This window comes from Spea bombifrons, chromosome 3, assembly GCF_027358695.1.
Source record: "Spea bombifrons isolate aSpeBom1 chromosome 3, aSpeBom1.2.pri, whole genome shotgun sequence".
In the NCBI taxonomy this organism is placed as follows: domain Eukaryota; kingdom Metazoa; phylum Chordata; class Amphibia; order Anura; family Pelobatidae; genus Spea; species Spea bombifrons.
In genome coordinates, this window is record NC_071089.1 from 92,251,038 (window position 1) to 92,267,470 (window position 16,433).

At 40.0% G+C, this 16,433-nt stretch overlaps 1 protein-coding gene across 1 annotated transcript in view; it reads right to left on the reverse strand.

The window, feature by feature from the left end:
* Window positions 1-16,433, reverse strand: part of LOC128483234 (schwannomin-interacting protein 1) — a 147,639-nt gene that overhangs the window by 91,084 nt on the left and 40,122 nt on the right. The window contains exon 4 of the mRNA XM_053459346.1: window positions 16,261-16,411. Coding sequence (XP_053315321.1) covers window positions 16,261-16,411 — 151 coding nt within the window. The remainder of the gene's footprint in view (window positions 1-16,260; window positions 16,412-16,433) is intronic.

Here is a 16,433-nt window from a genome sequence, read left to right on the forward strand (position 1 = left end):
TTTCCACTTGCACCATGGAATGCATACAGAAAACTATTGAGAATGCAAAATTGCCAATATAAATATGACAGCTTTTTTTCTTTTATTTATACATGGAATGCTCTGCGTTACATTTTTTCCACATTCTGGAAAAAGTTGGTGTAAAACTGTTTATCCCTATTTTCCTGCCTGTAACACCTTTATAAATGGGACTCATTGTAGCAGTATTTATAACCTGATAACATACTGGTAAAACGAGAGTACATACAGTGATAACCATGAAGATTCTTTTGTGACCATACACACATTTTAATTTACTTGAAATGTTGTCAAATCTTCACAACTGCTCTATATCTTTATTCAAATAAGCTTATTGGAGCAAACTGATTGGATTTTCATTAATAAACATCAGAGTCCCAAAATGCATTTGCAAGCGGCAGCACATCAGTGTTGGCGAAAGATCTTGATTATAGGATTACACCACAGTGTTCTCAGGCTGGAGCAATCTCAGGACTCATTTTCCAAAAAAGGCCATTGCAATAATTTAGCTAGGAGGAAATCGTTATATCTACCATTAAAGTCCTATTTGCCATGATCAGAATCATCCCTGCCCGGTGAGTAATGTGGAAATGGCTACAGCTTCTAATAAAAAATGTCCTTTAGTCTCCGTTTTAGAAAAGATGCTTCCCTAGTTACACATCACCAGTACCTATTAAGCCCTAAATCCTGTCTGTGAAAGTTTTGTGGCTGTCTCCCTGAACAAGACCGCACCAAATCCCAAAGCAATTGTATAGCAGTATTACACCGCATACAAGGATATTTCTTACACACAGAAAGCGTTTTTCTTCACTTATCTATAAAATGATACTCTTCCTCCATAAACCAATTGTTAACACTCTATGTACCAAAGCAAATGTTTTACATCGGTGTTACTCAGAAGGTAATCCATGTAGACAGCATACGCTTTTAAAGATTTTGAATTAGATTACCAAATCCCCCAAGTTATAAAGAATGTACATTTTACCTGTCTCTCTATGTGCTCGATAAGCTACTTACCTCCAGAGGAGAATAATGCTACATAACCCCAACCTTCTAGATTGTAAACTCATTAGAACCGGACCCTCCTCGTCTATTGTCTCTGGAAGTCCAAATCGTTATGCACTACTTAGTATGTCCTCTTTACCTAGTGGACACTGCTGCAAAATATGTCACTGTAAGTCACTGTATAAATCATTGAATAATAACCGGTGTCACTTGTGCGCCCTGTGGGGTGTTAATTCCAGCCTTCCTAACTTTGCTTGATGAAGGTTATTTATAAACAACACCAAATTACATTTGCCATCATAGCCTATGTTCCTATACCGCCACTGGTGTTACTACAGGGGTGTAGGGGACCCATTTTTCCTGTCTCCTCATACCGGTTCAAAATTGGTTAGAAAGGGCCCTTCCGACCTGGACCGCACATAGCTTATGTGTGTTTACAAATGTTGTATGTTGGAAGTGGGGAAAGGGGCAAAGAAGGCACAGACCAGTTGTGTGGGGGCAATGATGCCACACACTAGTAGTTGAAGTGGGGGGGGGGGCGGGGCAATTTTTCACACCAGAGCCCCGTGGTTTCTAGTTATGCCCCTGTAATATCCCCCCCCCATTATACGCAGAGCCTTTTATCTCGCAGAGTTGTTTTCTTTTCAATGTCCATGATCTGGGATGTTAAACTGGTTATCACACTACTGGCATAATGGACTAGCTTCGCAATGTAATGGCTTCACAAACTTTGAGGTGATCTCATCCAGGACAAGTTTCAATTTTTAAATGTTGATGACCAGGATATATAAAGCGCTGCCCACTGGAGTATGGAAGATGTATAACTGACCAACAAATGTCCATCTCTTCATTCATATATCCCACATGCTACAGGGCAGCACTTTACACATGCTGATTAGCAATGTTGTAAAATATACGTGTGTCCAGGAAAGAAATGGTTGATGTGGTAACCCTATGCCTGATGACATCACACCAAAAGTACATCTTAATCCTAGAAAATAAGCAGCATTTCTAATTGAAAGTAGCTCAGAGCCACACTTCGCCCACATTCATTCATACCCAATACTCACAGGAAGCCAGGCCTTACCACTCAAGGGACATGATTAGACACAGGAGGCGTGGGGTAGCTGCAAACAAGGGCAGGGCTAGCCCCAAGTCGCATTAAATGAGTTGGGAGTGGGAGGAGAATTGGGTAGATACTGGGTGTGGCTAAACAACTCTCATCTGCCCCTGAGAACAAGGAGAATAAGACAAGGCCACAGAAAGCCCAACTTCACTATTAGTCTCTGGGTGAAAACCAGAGAGTTCCCGGTTATGGTGACCATCCTCAAGATCATCTAAGGTCCTTGGGTCCTCATTTTCATGCAAACCATTATTCTATAAGCTTTGTGGCAAGCTTCCACTTAGCAGCTTGGAGTAGATGTATTGCTAATTTCTTCTTGCCCCTACACAGTGCCTTCTTCACCTATAGGGTTAACTACACAATGCGCCAAACCCAGTACATTTCATGGATGACAGGTAGTAGTTTTTACAATACGAGATTATACTTCCCATTGCATATTAATGTTTGAGAAAGTTATCAATTTGGGAGATATTCTAAAATGGTTTATGCGCCATAATTTTACTTTATTGCTGAAACATTTATGCAAATGTAGTGCAGAAAAGACTGGCAGATGGAAATGCAACAGTTTTGGATTTTTTCCTGGCATTTTCAACAGAACATATAATGCTGAATGAGCTTATGCTAATCCCTTTCAATAAGATACATATTTTAAGCTTTATGAAATGCAAATTTACAAGACTGGATTTGTCAAATGCCACAAAAATAGTGGCCCAATAGAAGTCGGTAGATCACAACAGGAGGTGGCATATGGCAGAAATACAACTTGCATTGTGTTGAAGTTAAATATTTTTAGTAAACTGGTGGGAAGCTTTCACAAATATGTACACATTACAGTATGATAAACTAAGCAGAATAAGTAGACTTGATTTAAGACAAACAATATTATAACCAAATATGTTCTCTGTATAAAGAAAAAAACATGTAGCTGTGAATAACATAATGTTATTATGCAGCCATACTATATACTATATATATACTATATTCTTATCTAAAGTGTGCTATAAAACATGTTTTGCGTATATATATATATATGTATATATATATATATATATATATATATATATATATAAATAAAACATACCTGACCATATGACCATTCCAATGGCTACCTATTTCAGAGGATGTTCATCAAACTAATGGCAGAACAACTAATGGTGGAGTGTATGTGAGCATGAATGTCTGTGTATATATGTAAGTGGGCATGAATGTCTATGTATAGGTATATGTGAGCATAGATGTCAATGCATAAGTGTGTGTGAGCATTCATATATATGTATGGGTATGTGTGTTTGTGTCTAAGCATGTGTGTGTAGGTGAATCAGTGTGTACATCTGTGTTAGTGAGTATGAGTGTTTGTTACTGTTTGTTAGCATGTGGAAATTTGTGTAAGTGTGCTTACGTATGTGTGCCAGGGTGTATGTTGGAGGGGGTAAGAGCCAATGATGGTACATACAAGCTGTTTGAAGCAAAGATGGCACAGATAAGTTGTTTGGGGGTTAGGATGGCACTCAAACTTTTTCGGAGCAAAGGTGGCACATGCTGCTTGGTTAAGTTGTGGGGTCCGTGGCAATTTTCGCATCAGAGCTCTGTGGTTTCTAGTAATTCTCCTGATACTGACACATTACTTTCAGGCCAAAGCTGCTAATAATACTTTAGTCTTTACAATAACACGTTTGTCTTTCCAAGTAGCATTTCAGCATTACTTACAAGAGACATAATGTCAGCAGGTGCTGTGAAGCCCGGCAGGAGGTATTCTTCTCATTGTTAGCTCCTGCCATAAAACTGCATATTATTAGTAGGTGCCATAAACGTACCATAAGCAAAGTGACAACCTGCAGACAGTATTACTATTATATACAAATATATTAAGATAATTTGCTTATTTATTATTGTATGCAGTAAGGAAAGCATCTAGAACACATATTATACAGTATTCTGTACCTCTGTCAAAATTAGTATTATTGAAATACTGAAATTAATAATTAAGTGTCATTTAAAAGGGATACTATATAGGTAGTTTCCCATCAGCAAATGGGTTCAGTAACAAATTAATGAACTTGAAACCCGTACCGAATAGACGATGGAGGGATAGAGTAGAATCTGTTAAAAAGGAACCCTGGTACTAACAGATTGCTGTGTATATAAGGCCCAATATTTACCTTCCTTCTGAGAATGAGTTCTGTGAGGTCCCAAAAGTGTATAGGGTACTCGAGGATCATAGGGACTATAAATATTTATAACCCCCTCCATATGAAGTGTCAGTAGAGCAAGATGAGGGACAAGGAACAAAACATTAAATAAATGGAGCTATAACTATTCTGTTGAAGTAAAGAGATACAGCAGCCTGAAATGGATTTAGGTACGCTGCAATAAGACGATGAAAGAAGCAAAGTAAATGATTGCTGATGATCCACTCAATGCCCAGGAGTACAGGTACACTACATGGACAAACGTATTGGATCACACCTCTCAATTACTTAAAATCAGACCCATTGCCACAGGTGAATAAAATGTCATTAAAGTCCCTGTTGGTATAATGGTCCATATAGTGTAGATAGCTGGATATTTCATTCTGTATATCATTTCCCTATACCATATAAAAACTGAATCTAAAATCCTAAAGTGCTTTCATAAAAAGTATCAGCTAGTCAGTGTTTTTGAGGATGTATTTTGTTCTCTTGGAGGTTAATATTTTAATATCCTGGCAAAGGCCTACAATAAGGTGTTGCCATATAACGTGCCCATGGTTAGGATGTAATACCATCTCTGCGAATTTACAGTGGAAATCTGCTAAAATTTGTGGGTGGGCCAGTCACTGCCATTTATCTTCTAAATGAGTCCCTTGAAATCCATTGCCAGTCATGGCCAAGACAATGCAAATTCTTGCTAATGAGCTAATTAATAACACTGCATACATAATTCCTGTGCAAATGATATGCTTCCAGACTGAAAGCACTCTACAGACTGCATTAATAGAGCTTTGGAATGAAGAAGTCAGTCGCTGGTTTGCTAAAGCATGAAGTTATATATACATCAGAAAGGATTAAACCCGCAAAAATCTTTAGAAGGCTAACTTAAGAACCACAACTCAAAATCTTGATCCCCCCGCAAGCTGGGTTGTGGGGTTCTGCTCTGCTTGAATCTGTCCCATTGTGGATGTAAATGCATTTGACTCAATTGAAGTAAATTATGTGCAGTTATATTATGGAGGTGATAAATATACATAAATAAGCCAGTGACATGATAGCAAACACCTTACTCATACCCGGTAATAGATAATTACAAAAATCATTAGCAGCAGATGCTTTTAATACCGGCATCAAAAAATACACTTGCGCACTGAAAAGCCCCCTAAGGCCTAGGAACCTCTGCACCACAGGGGCTGCATTATCATTTTTACTTACACCCCTGACTTCAAATTCAAGTAGAATAGTGCTTTCTACTAAAGATTGTATAAATGCAAATAAATGTTTAAAGCAATAATGGAACATAATGTAACTCAGATGAATGCCACATGGATGTTACAAGCTTAGCTAAGCATTCCACATTAGAATGGATATTCATTCAATAAGTCACAAATATGTCTCCCTTTAGACATAAACTGATCATGGATGATCTGATTTTAGCAAGCATGCAATAAAATAGATTTGCATACAGTTTTATAATGTGATAATTTGAGCACATTTAATAGTTCAAATATTGGCACTGATGCAAACACCAATCATTCCCAATGATACAATAGTAGTAAACATAAAAACAATACAAAAAATGGAAGCAAAAGAGTCTTACGTGAGATCCAGCCCCAATGTTAGAGCATATGTGTGTGTTAGCGTATGGTGTTAGAGTGTGTGTGTGTTAGAGTATGGCATTAGAGAGTGTTAACATAAGGTGTCAGTTAGACACCAGTAAATTTAGTATCCATACCCTGTATACTTTAAAATATGTATTAAAATAAAATGCACATATATATATATATATATATATATATATATATATATATATATATATATACACACACCATTTATCATTTGCATAACTACTATATGTTACAGGTTTTTGCAATACAGTGATCTTACAGTATGCTATATGGGGTATTTAACATTACAGGTACTGTCAGTTTTCCGGTGGCCAGCTAACACCCAGAAAAACGCTCTTACCCCTTTCTAGCACTGCAAACCATTACAATCAATACCAAGGCAATTAAAAACGGAACCAAAATTAGGACATAAAATTTTAATACAATTTTAGCCTATGTATACTTGGAAATCTTTAAGCTTTGCTCCTGAGCTAAAAGAGAAATTACTGTATAGAGCTCCTATCCAGTGTCTCCGACACAGAATTGAAGATGTTTATTGTGTTATAATTTTATGCAGTCTGTCCATTAAACTCCCATGAGAAGGATGCTCTAGCCATGAAAAATAAACTGCTGTCTGTGACTTGCAGAAACAAGGATAGAATTTTAAACACCAATGGAAAGGGGAGAAAAGAAATCAAAGCGGTGATCTGGGTTTTATCATAACCTCATCTCGACAAATAACTGGCAGAACAAAGGACGCACTATGAGCCGGGTTGTTTTACTTAACTTAAATATAGGTTAGCGGGTCATAAATTGGCTGCATGATTCTATTAACTTGCAAGGCATGTTTCATCTTACAGTATTAATATAACAGAGATATTTAACAAAAAGTGCAAAATAAGTGGAAATTAATTCTACCATGCAAATGGGTTTAACTAATTCATGACCTACAAAAATAATATTCATTAAATTGTGAACAGCATATTTGCCAGTAGAGGACAATGGAGCTCAGCCAGGAATACCAGATGTCATATTTTTTAGGGTCTATGTCATGGAGATACATCAGTTAACCTATTCATGAGTACAGAAAAGGTTAACTAAGCATCCTGCAGAGTCCCCTAGATAGCTAAACATTAAAATGAGAGATTATGGCATAAAGTTCTCCGGCATCCGGGCCAAACCCACTGTAAAAGCAGTGGCCCAAAAAGAGCACAATGGGTTAAATAGTGACTGATAAATGAGAATATGTATATTTGGTATATATGTTTTTTTTTTACAAGGACAGTTTTTTGTGATAACTGTCAATGAGTCTTATGTGGCAGTGGAGGTATTTTAGCCCACTCCCCTTGGCTCTCCCCACTAGCACACTCCAAATTCTTAATTTTGTTTCATTTGAGCAATTCAGAGGTGGACTTGCTTGTGTGCTTTGGATCATCTGCTTCATAACCCATCTGCGCTTGAGCTTTAGGTCCCAAACTGATGGCCGAACATTCTCCTTGAGTATTTTCTGGTAGAGAGCAGAATTCATGGTTCCATCAGTTATGGCAAGTTGTCCAGGTCCTAAAGCAGCCCCAGACAATTACACTACCACCATCGTGTTTTACTGTTGGTATGATGTTTATATTGTGGAATGCTGTGTTAGCTTTACGCCATATGTAATGGGACCCATGACTTCCAAAATGTTCCACTTTTAACTCTTCTGTCCACAGAATATTATCCCAAAATGTCTTTTGGCAAATGTGAGATGAGCCTTTGTGTGCTTTTTGGTCAGCAGTGGCAGGCTTGCAGTTCTTTACATGTTAGACTGGGTTCTTTTGTGGTCTCCTAGATGAATCGCTGATGCCCTCCTGGAGGAATTTCGCTAGCCCAGCCTCTCCTAGCAAGGTTTACAATTGTTCCAGGTTTTCTCCATTTGTATTATAAATTATTTATTAAATGTGATTAATTGGTTGATTTAGTCACTAAGGGGGCAATTACATTTCCACATAGGTCCAGGTAGGGTTGGATAGCTTTTTTCCCTTCTATATATGAAACTACATTTTGTGTTTACTCAAGTATTACCTTTGTCTAATATTAAAATTAGTTGGATGAAACATTTAAGTGTGACAAATATACAAAAATAGAAATTGGGAAGGGGCAAATACTTTTTCACAGCACTGTGCATGAGCTTGTTGGGCATTCCATTCCAAAATATCCATGTCTTTGTATGCTACTCTTGAAAATAAGGGGCCTAGCCCAAACGCTAATAAAACAGTCCCAGGTTATTATCCTGCTTCCACCAAACATTACAGTAGGCATTATGCATTCCATCATGTAGCATTTGCTTGGCATCTACCAAACCTAGATTTGGCCATCAAACTTCCAGATAGAGAAATTTGATCCAGAGAACATGTTTGCACTGCTCACTCTTACTGATGCTAGGCATTGCAGATTTGGCTTGTATGCAGCTGCTCGGCCATGTTAACAAAATTCAGTGTTGATATTGGTTCCAGAGGGACTTTGTAACTTTGTAGTAAGTGATGCTACAGAGGACTGGTGATTTTTATGCACCGCACGTTTTAGTACACTGGTCCCCGCTGTTACCTGTCAGGCAGGGGGTCTGAGATGCAGTCCTTGCACTCAGTTTACTGCTAATCCTGCTCACAGGTACTTCATTCACATCCCGGGGGTCAACAGCTATCTCCATAAGCCTTGTGGACCAGAGGCACTTGTTCCCACGGGAATAACAGAGCTTAGCACACACCGTGATGTCACGGCAGCTGTCACTGAGCCCTTACGAAAAAATTACTGCAGTTTTTCTGAAGTAATACTGCAGTGTTTTGGACATGAAAAAACTACAATACTGCACTTTTACTGCAGTATTACTGCACATTTACTGGAGTTTTACTGCATTTGTACTTCACTGTACTGCAGTTTTACTGCAGTTATTTTTGTACGGAAGTACAAATGCAATAAAGCTGCAGTACATTGAAGTACAACTCTAGGTTTGCAGTATAAAAAAAAGTGCACTAAATGTGCAGTAAAACTGCAGTACAGTGAAGTACAAATGCAGTAAAAGTGCAGTAAATGTGCAGTAATACTGCAGTAAAAGTGCAGTATTGTAGTTTTTTTTTCATGTCCAAAAAACTGCAGTATTACTTCAGAAAAACTGCAGTCATTTTTTCGTAAGGGAGGTCTTCAGAATGACCCACTACTGCCAATATTTGTCAAAATAGATGCCTGTCTATGTGCTTGATTTTACACACCTAATAGCAATGGATGTGGCTAAAACACCTAAACTCTGGGATTAGGAGGGCTGTCCACAAAACTTTGGTCATACAGTGTAGAAACAGTGTAAATGGTTGTAGTGTACCTTCTAGTTATTTTGAGCTTTTGTATTAGTGGAGCACACACCTTGGTGGCAGCAAGTGCTTTTGGTGTGAAGGGATACATCTTTTGGGTTAGAGGTATGGTTGTTCTGTGCCCTGTGGAGGGATTGTCCTGGTAGTCATTTACTGGCCTGGAGACTTGCCTCAGAGGAAGGATATTTCCACCACCACAGGCAAGCTGGAAACCCCCATGCCACGATGATTGATGTGAAATATGAGAGGAAAAAAATCTGTGCTGAAAAGTAATAAAGTGTAATTAGGAGAAATGCTGAGCCAAAATGTAGACTGCTAGCTCTACTTTGCTTCCTTGCTAGCCCTATGAAGGGAGTTAAGCAACATTGCAGAGTTCTAGTCCGTGCTAATCAGTCTTTTATATGGTTACCCGATTATCCTGGATAAAAGAATAAAATTAACCGCCAATATTGTTCACCATCAATCTGATATTCTCTTGATAAACCTCTCTTGATAAACTTGAATACAATTATAAGATGTCACAAACTGCTCCAGTAGGTGTTCTGTGTCCTCACCCACAGGATTGTCGTGCTCATATTAAATTAGCGGAGATCTCAATCAGCCTTAAACGAGTCTTAAGTCATAAGGACACAAAAACGTCAACGCCTGTCACAGCTAACTGTCTGGGGATCTGTATCACACCCATTGAGCTTTATCTTAATAAACAAAATGGTAGAAAAGACCGAACAAACCTTTATCATGCGAACAAATCTTTAACTACAACCCCAACTGCTTGAAACAAATGGTTAATTCACAGTTTGTATATTGTTTTATATGACATTCATTTTTTATGTTGGTTTTTATCTTAATTGTTATTATGATCATTAACCCCTCTGCTTAGAAGGCATTCCATGAATATATTTGATTTTATGTTAAACCAAATTCCTTTTATGTCCTCTGCAAGCCTCCAAGCACCTGCCAAGATGAAGAAAAATGTTTTTTTTTCACTCCTCATGTCTGGCTGTAAACTATGCATGTCCCATTAAGTTTTACTCTTGTCATCATTCATTCTGGCCCTGCAAGAATAATCTCAAAGCAATAAGGATGCACTTGCAACCGAGATACAACAAGTGAATTGTGACTATTGCAGAGGTAGCACAATCTGTTAGCAAAGCCCTGATCCAACAGAGGGAGACATACACCCAAATCTTCTCTCCCCATTAGTGTGTGTGTGCGGCCATTTGTACGTGACTCCACTTTAGATCTGCCATACCAATTCCTTGCATGGCTGTGACAAAGGAAATTATAGTAATAAACAACTCACAAGGGTCCAGTGTTGCAGTCTAGGAAAATCTTCTCAGACATGGTGCTTAGTTGGCAGACCAAGGACCAGGAATTATCTGCCAATTTGTTTTCACTGTAGCTGTCTCGTAGCACTTTCTGCTTGCCAAGAAAGCAGCAGGCAGGCATCAGTCCAGTGCACTTTTTATATTCCTCCCTAGGCTGTCAACAGAGCTTCCAATCTTTCCTGACACTTCCTCTAATTTTCTACAGTTCTACAGAAGATAGAGCAACAGCTGTGAAAAGTAGTAGTTAAGGGAATCGGGGTAAGAGGGCGTTTTGCCAACCAAACGTATAATCTCTCAGTTGTGGGTAATATTAAACAATACAATGCATTAATGTGAATGCTGGCAAAACTAATGGAACCGGGAGCAGGTTTACAAATCTCTTTTACTCAAAGTTAACATTAAATAACTAAATATTAACAGCAATAGAAACAGAGACAATAAAAACCTCTAACCTAAAAAGTCTAACCATTGTTACCTGGAAAATCTCAAACCATATTAGGCTCCAGGATCGTTTTTTCCTATCCCATGCACGTTTAATGTCCCAGAAGAATACATATTAAAGTACTTCAGTATGCATTCTTTTAAAAAAAGGAGAAGAAAAACTTATTCTGAAGAAGTTGCAGCTTCCCACCTCCTCTGTGGACTGAGGATTCTAACCATTTGTTTGGCTGATTGAAGCAGCCAATCAGTGACAGGAAAGCAATCCTATCCATGGGAGCCATTTCTATGAGCATGATGAGTCTCATTAGAACCCCCTGAGAGATTTTCAGAAGCCAGCGCTGGAGCTGACTGACCAAAAGTTTATCAAGTGTCAGGACTTGTGTTCCTCCAACACATCTCCTGCACAAACAACCCAGGGAAGGTGACCCAGGGAAGCAGAGTCAACCCCAGAGAGTACCACATATCCTTCTTTCTCAGGCACCCATGGGAAGTTCCCAAGTACACTCCTCACTACAACTATTACCACTGGGGGTAATTAAGGACTAGCATTCAGGGACTATTACGTGAGTGTGACCAAAAAATGTTCATTGCCTTAACCTTTCATTTGCCCACATATGTACATCGTTTTGTGTTTTGTCATGTATTCTCTGAAAAATATTGCCTCATTTATTTAACTCATTGTACGTCTTATTCATTAGTTCCAACATTTATTTTTCGATACCCTTTAACATTTTAGATGGGTAGTTTATAGTGTGAGATTTAGCGATGTTTGACACAATAATAGTCAGAGCTGCAGATTTGTTATTGTTGCGTATATGAGCATATGAAGAGTGCTGAGTGGAAATCCCAAGGGTGAAATAGGATAGAAGAGCTAAGATGACATATCTCACGATTGACAATATCATTGCATCATTTGTGACAGTGCTGCAGTAGTAAAAGGGTTAATACAGTGCCCTGATTCACCGCTTTCCTTCGTTTTGAAATTCATCAGGCATTATTAAACTCATCAGCATGCTATATTTACTGAACAAATCCTTGAAATGTAAGCTATGTCAAGAACCAAAGAAATAAAAGTGGATTTTAACCTTCATCTCCATGCACTTTGTTGCCCCAAGTTACAGCTATTGAATGTTGGCTGTTACTGGAGCAACATCAGAATACATGTACATTCAGGCATCCTTTGAATGTGCAAATAGATAGCCACACTATACAGGTTTTGGGGCTGTGATAACTTGGACCACAGAATACATCTTTCATTTGTTGTGGACCAAGTCTCTGATCGGAAAGATTACATGTTGTCAAACTTTATGATGACTTATACCTGCTCTCACACAAGGATCTGTCTCTGTCCCTCGCTAAAAGCAAATGAGAGAGAAAGACAGATTCAATTGCTTTGACTGGCCAAATGATCTCACTCCTGAGTGATCTGAATGATGGGTGTTCATACACGTTCATGACATCCAGCCACACCCCCTATCGATGACATCCAGTGATGCCTGCAAATAATGTGCTTGATGGGCGCTGCCCTATTGTCAGACTGCGTGTCTTTCAAACATGGCGGTGCCCTGCCGCTAAAATTAAGGATGGGATGCTTCTTTCTGGTGTGTTTGAAACCTTAGCAACACCAGCTGAGCGAAGGAAATAATTCTTGATCGCTTTTTCCAGCCACAAGGCGGCGTCATATTTGAAAGACAAGCTGCCTTCCAAAGGGGCTACTGTAATCACTCTTACGAGCAGTCACACGGGGCCCCCGACATTTTTTTTGTATTGCTGAATGCCCTCGACATACCATTTGCGATGTGTTTTATGCTTTATGCACCTTCAAAAGTCGTTTACTGTACTATCACATCATAAAAGCTCTGAATTGTTTGCACTGAACTTTGGTTGCTGAAACATTCCAGGGAATAAAAATGAACTTGGTTCTCCAGTAATCAACTGATTGCAGAAAAAAAAATATTAAATAAAGTTGTTGTTCTACGGCTACAGTGTGGCACCAGGCTTCGGACTTCTAGCTTTTTCTAGCACTGTAGGCAGTAGCGTACCTAGCGGGGGGCGGGGGGGGCGTTTCCGCACCGGGTGCCGCTCATCAGGGGGGTGCCAACTTGCCGGCACCCGGCACCCCTCCAGAGACGGACAGTAATGTCCACCGCTGGAGGAGCAGGCTCGCAAGGGAGCGGTATCGGAGGTCTTTAACAGACCACCGGCTCCCTTGAGTGATTTTAAGCCGGTTCAAGGATCTCCCTTGAACCCGGCTTAAAATCACTCAAGGGAGCCGGAGGTCTGTTAAAGACCTCCGATACCGCTCCCCTGCGATCCGCGCGGCAAGAGCTGTTGTGCGCCGGGGTTTGTTGTCAGATCCCGGCGCACAACACTGAAGCTGCGCCCACCGCTGCCCGTGCCCTCTGACCCGGAAGAAGACAGAAGAACTGAAGAAGAAGAAGAGCGAAGAGCAGGAAAAGAGCTGTAAGGAGAAAAGAGGAAAGGTAGGAAAGCATACAGTGAGAGTGGATTGGTGTATGTGTGTGGATTGGTGTATATGTGTGGATTGGTATGTGTGTGGATTGGTATGTGTGTGGATTGGTGTATGTGTGTGGATTGGTGTATGTGTGTGGATTGGTGTATGTGTGTGGATTGGTGTATGTGTGTGGATTGGTATGTGTGTGGATTGGTATGTGTGTGGATTGGTGTATGTGTGTGGATTGGTATGTGTGTGGATTGGTGTATGTGTGGATTGGTGTATGTGTGTGGATTGGTGTATGTGTGTGGATTGGTATGTGTGTGTGGATTGGTATGTGTGTGTGGATTGGTATGTGTGTGTGGATTGGTATGTGTGTGTGGATTGGTGTATGTGTGTGGATTGGGGTATGTGTGTGGATTGGTATGTGTGTGTAGATTGGTGTATGTGTGTGGATTGGTGTATGTGTGTGGATTGGTGTATGTGTGTGGATTGGTATGTGTGTGTGGATTAGTGTATGTGTGTGGATTGGTATGCGTGTGGATTGGTAAGTGTGTGAGAGTGATGGGTGTTATGCTGTACCATTTCCAATGTATTTTTCATTATATAATTATGCTCTAAAGTACATCATAACTCCCATCACTCTATACTGTTCCATACAGTGGCAGAGCTGGGAGACAGAGGCCTTGCACCCCCACCGCAGGACTCCTGAAAGGTAAGTGAACTTCAAAGAGGGAGAGGGTAGATAGTTAGGAGGGGTAGATATGGAGAAGGGAGTGAGAAGGGGTAGATAGGGCAGAAGGAAGCGAGAAGGGGTAGATAGGGCAATCATACTCCTATCATGCCAAGTCTGCGAGTGCCTTCTGGAATCTGGGTATGCCTGGGCATGATAGGAATGTGATTGCTGTTAACAATTTTATATATATATATATATATATATATATTGTTATTTAATTGTTTTGTCCTATTTTGGTGTGTTACTTACTTTAAATAAAAGTTTTAGATCTTTTTATGGTGTGTGGGGGGGGGCTTATTCAGTTTCGGCCAGGTAGTTTTAAAGTGTGTGTGTGGGGGGGTGCCACATACAGGATCCGCCCCGGGTGCCAAATACTCTAGGTACGCCCCTGACTGTAGGCAACTTCTGTTGCTGGCAGCCTCCTCCTGCATGCTCTTCATTGTTAATAGAGGCCTGCTGAAATAATGATTCCACTGATTGTTATAGTCATTAGCATACCTGGGAACTCTCTGGGATTAGCCCGGAGAACTCCAGAAGAAGCACCGCTTCCCTGGGTCAACACCTGAATCCTTTGTGTTGTGAAAGCAGGGTCCTGACATGCCCCATTCACTGCCCATTTGCCCCTTAAATGGGAGTGTTTCCCGGAATGTCATTAGGAACGCCCACCGACGGGTAGCCGGAGCCATTAAGCCATCATGTTCTCTAAAGGGGCAGAATTGGCACAGGTAGGCTGTTTTGAGGAATAGTTGACACAGGCAGGCTGTTTCAGGGACAGAGTTGGCACAAGCAGGCTTCTTCAGGGGCAGAGGTGGCACAGGCAGGCTGCTAAAGGGGTAGAGGTGGCACAGACAGACTGATTCAGGGGCAGAGGTCGCACAGGCAGGTTATTTCAGGGGCAGACGTGGTACAGGCAAGCTGTTTCAGGGGCAGAGGTGGCACAATTTATTTTTTAGATTTCTATTTTTTTCCCAGCTGACATACAGTTTATAAATTTGTGAAATATTTGTGCCAAATACTCTAGGTAGATCCCTGTTCCCAGATTCGGTCATTAGACCACTTTTAAAACTGTGCACCATTTATACATTACCCCAAAAGTTAGCTCTAAAGAGCCAAAACCCATCATTGTTTTTTTAAATGGAAATAAGTAGATTTCTGTTCTAATAAACAGCTTTCATAGGAACATGATTTTGTCAAAACAAGCATTCTATGATGTATTAATCATTTTGCATATGCTTGCTTAATAATAAGGCATACTTAAGCATCCAAACACAGTTGCAGTAACTACCTGGGATACATTGTCTATTATTCAATATTCAACGTGCAGAAAAAAGTAGGATTGTACAGTACAAGACTGCCATGATTATCTAAATTCCATAGATCTGATTGACCAACCTGTGCATAACTTTGGGTTAAAAAACCCTGGTATCATATGCGGTCAAAAGTAACACATGCTACAGGTGCGCAGGGATGATTGAGTTGTTAGATCACCCTCACTTATGCTTTATTATCATATATGTTTGATGAAAAATACTTTTCTTTCCAGAGGATACAGAAACAAAGTGCTTACAAATACATTGCTGCATTTACAAACCACCATTAATACTGTTTTCTATACAAAATTAGGAACCAGCAAACTTTAGCCTGTCTCCCGTTACCTTGTAATGAAACAGCACTCTGCATCACCGAGCAACGCTGAAAGGCTCTTATGTCTGCAGACATAATTGACCAGAGCGGGACATGCACTCGAACATTACTTAATGCAAAAGAGACCCATAAGTGGCAAATTATCATTGCTCACTTCTTTGCATAAAAAATACATGTTTAATATAGATCAAAGAATTCAGTTGGATGCTGTTCATTTCTAAAAATGAAACGGCGCCTTGCCCTAGATCTGTCTGATATAAATAATACAGTACAAACAAAACATCTAGTTAGGATGCCATGTGTTGGGGAACACACAGGCTGGGTGTAGGAACTTGTGATACACAAATGAAAGAGTGCAGGTCATTGTACTTACTGGAGTGCTGCCATCAGAGAATGTATTCATACTGATCGAGCTGCTCATCTTTTCTGATGATGGGGAAGATGGGGATGGACTACGTTTCTCCATAAGGTTGGTGTGCAAGGAATCGTGGCGCTGTACGTGGTCCCTCCATGCTCTCTGTATGCTGAAACAACACACAATGAAGT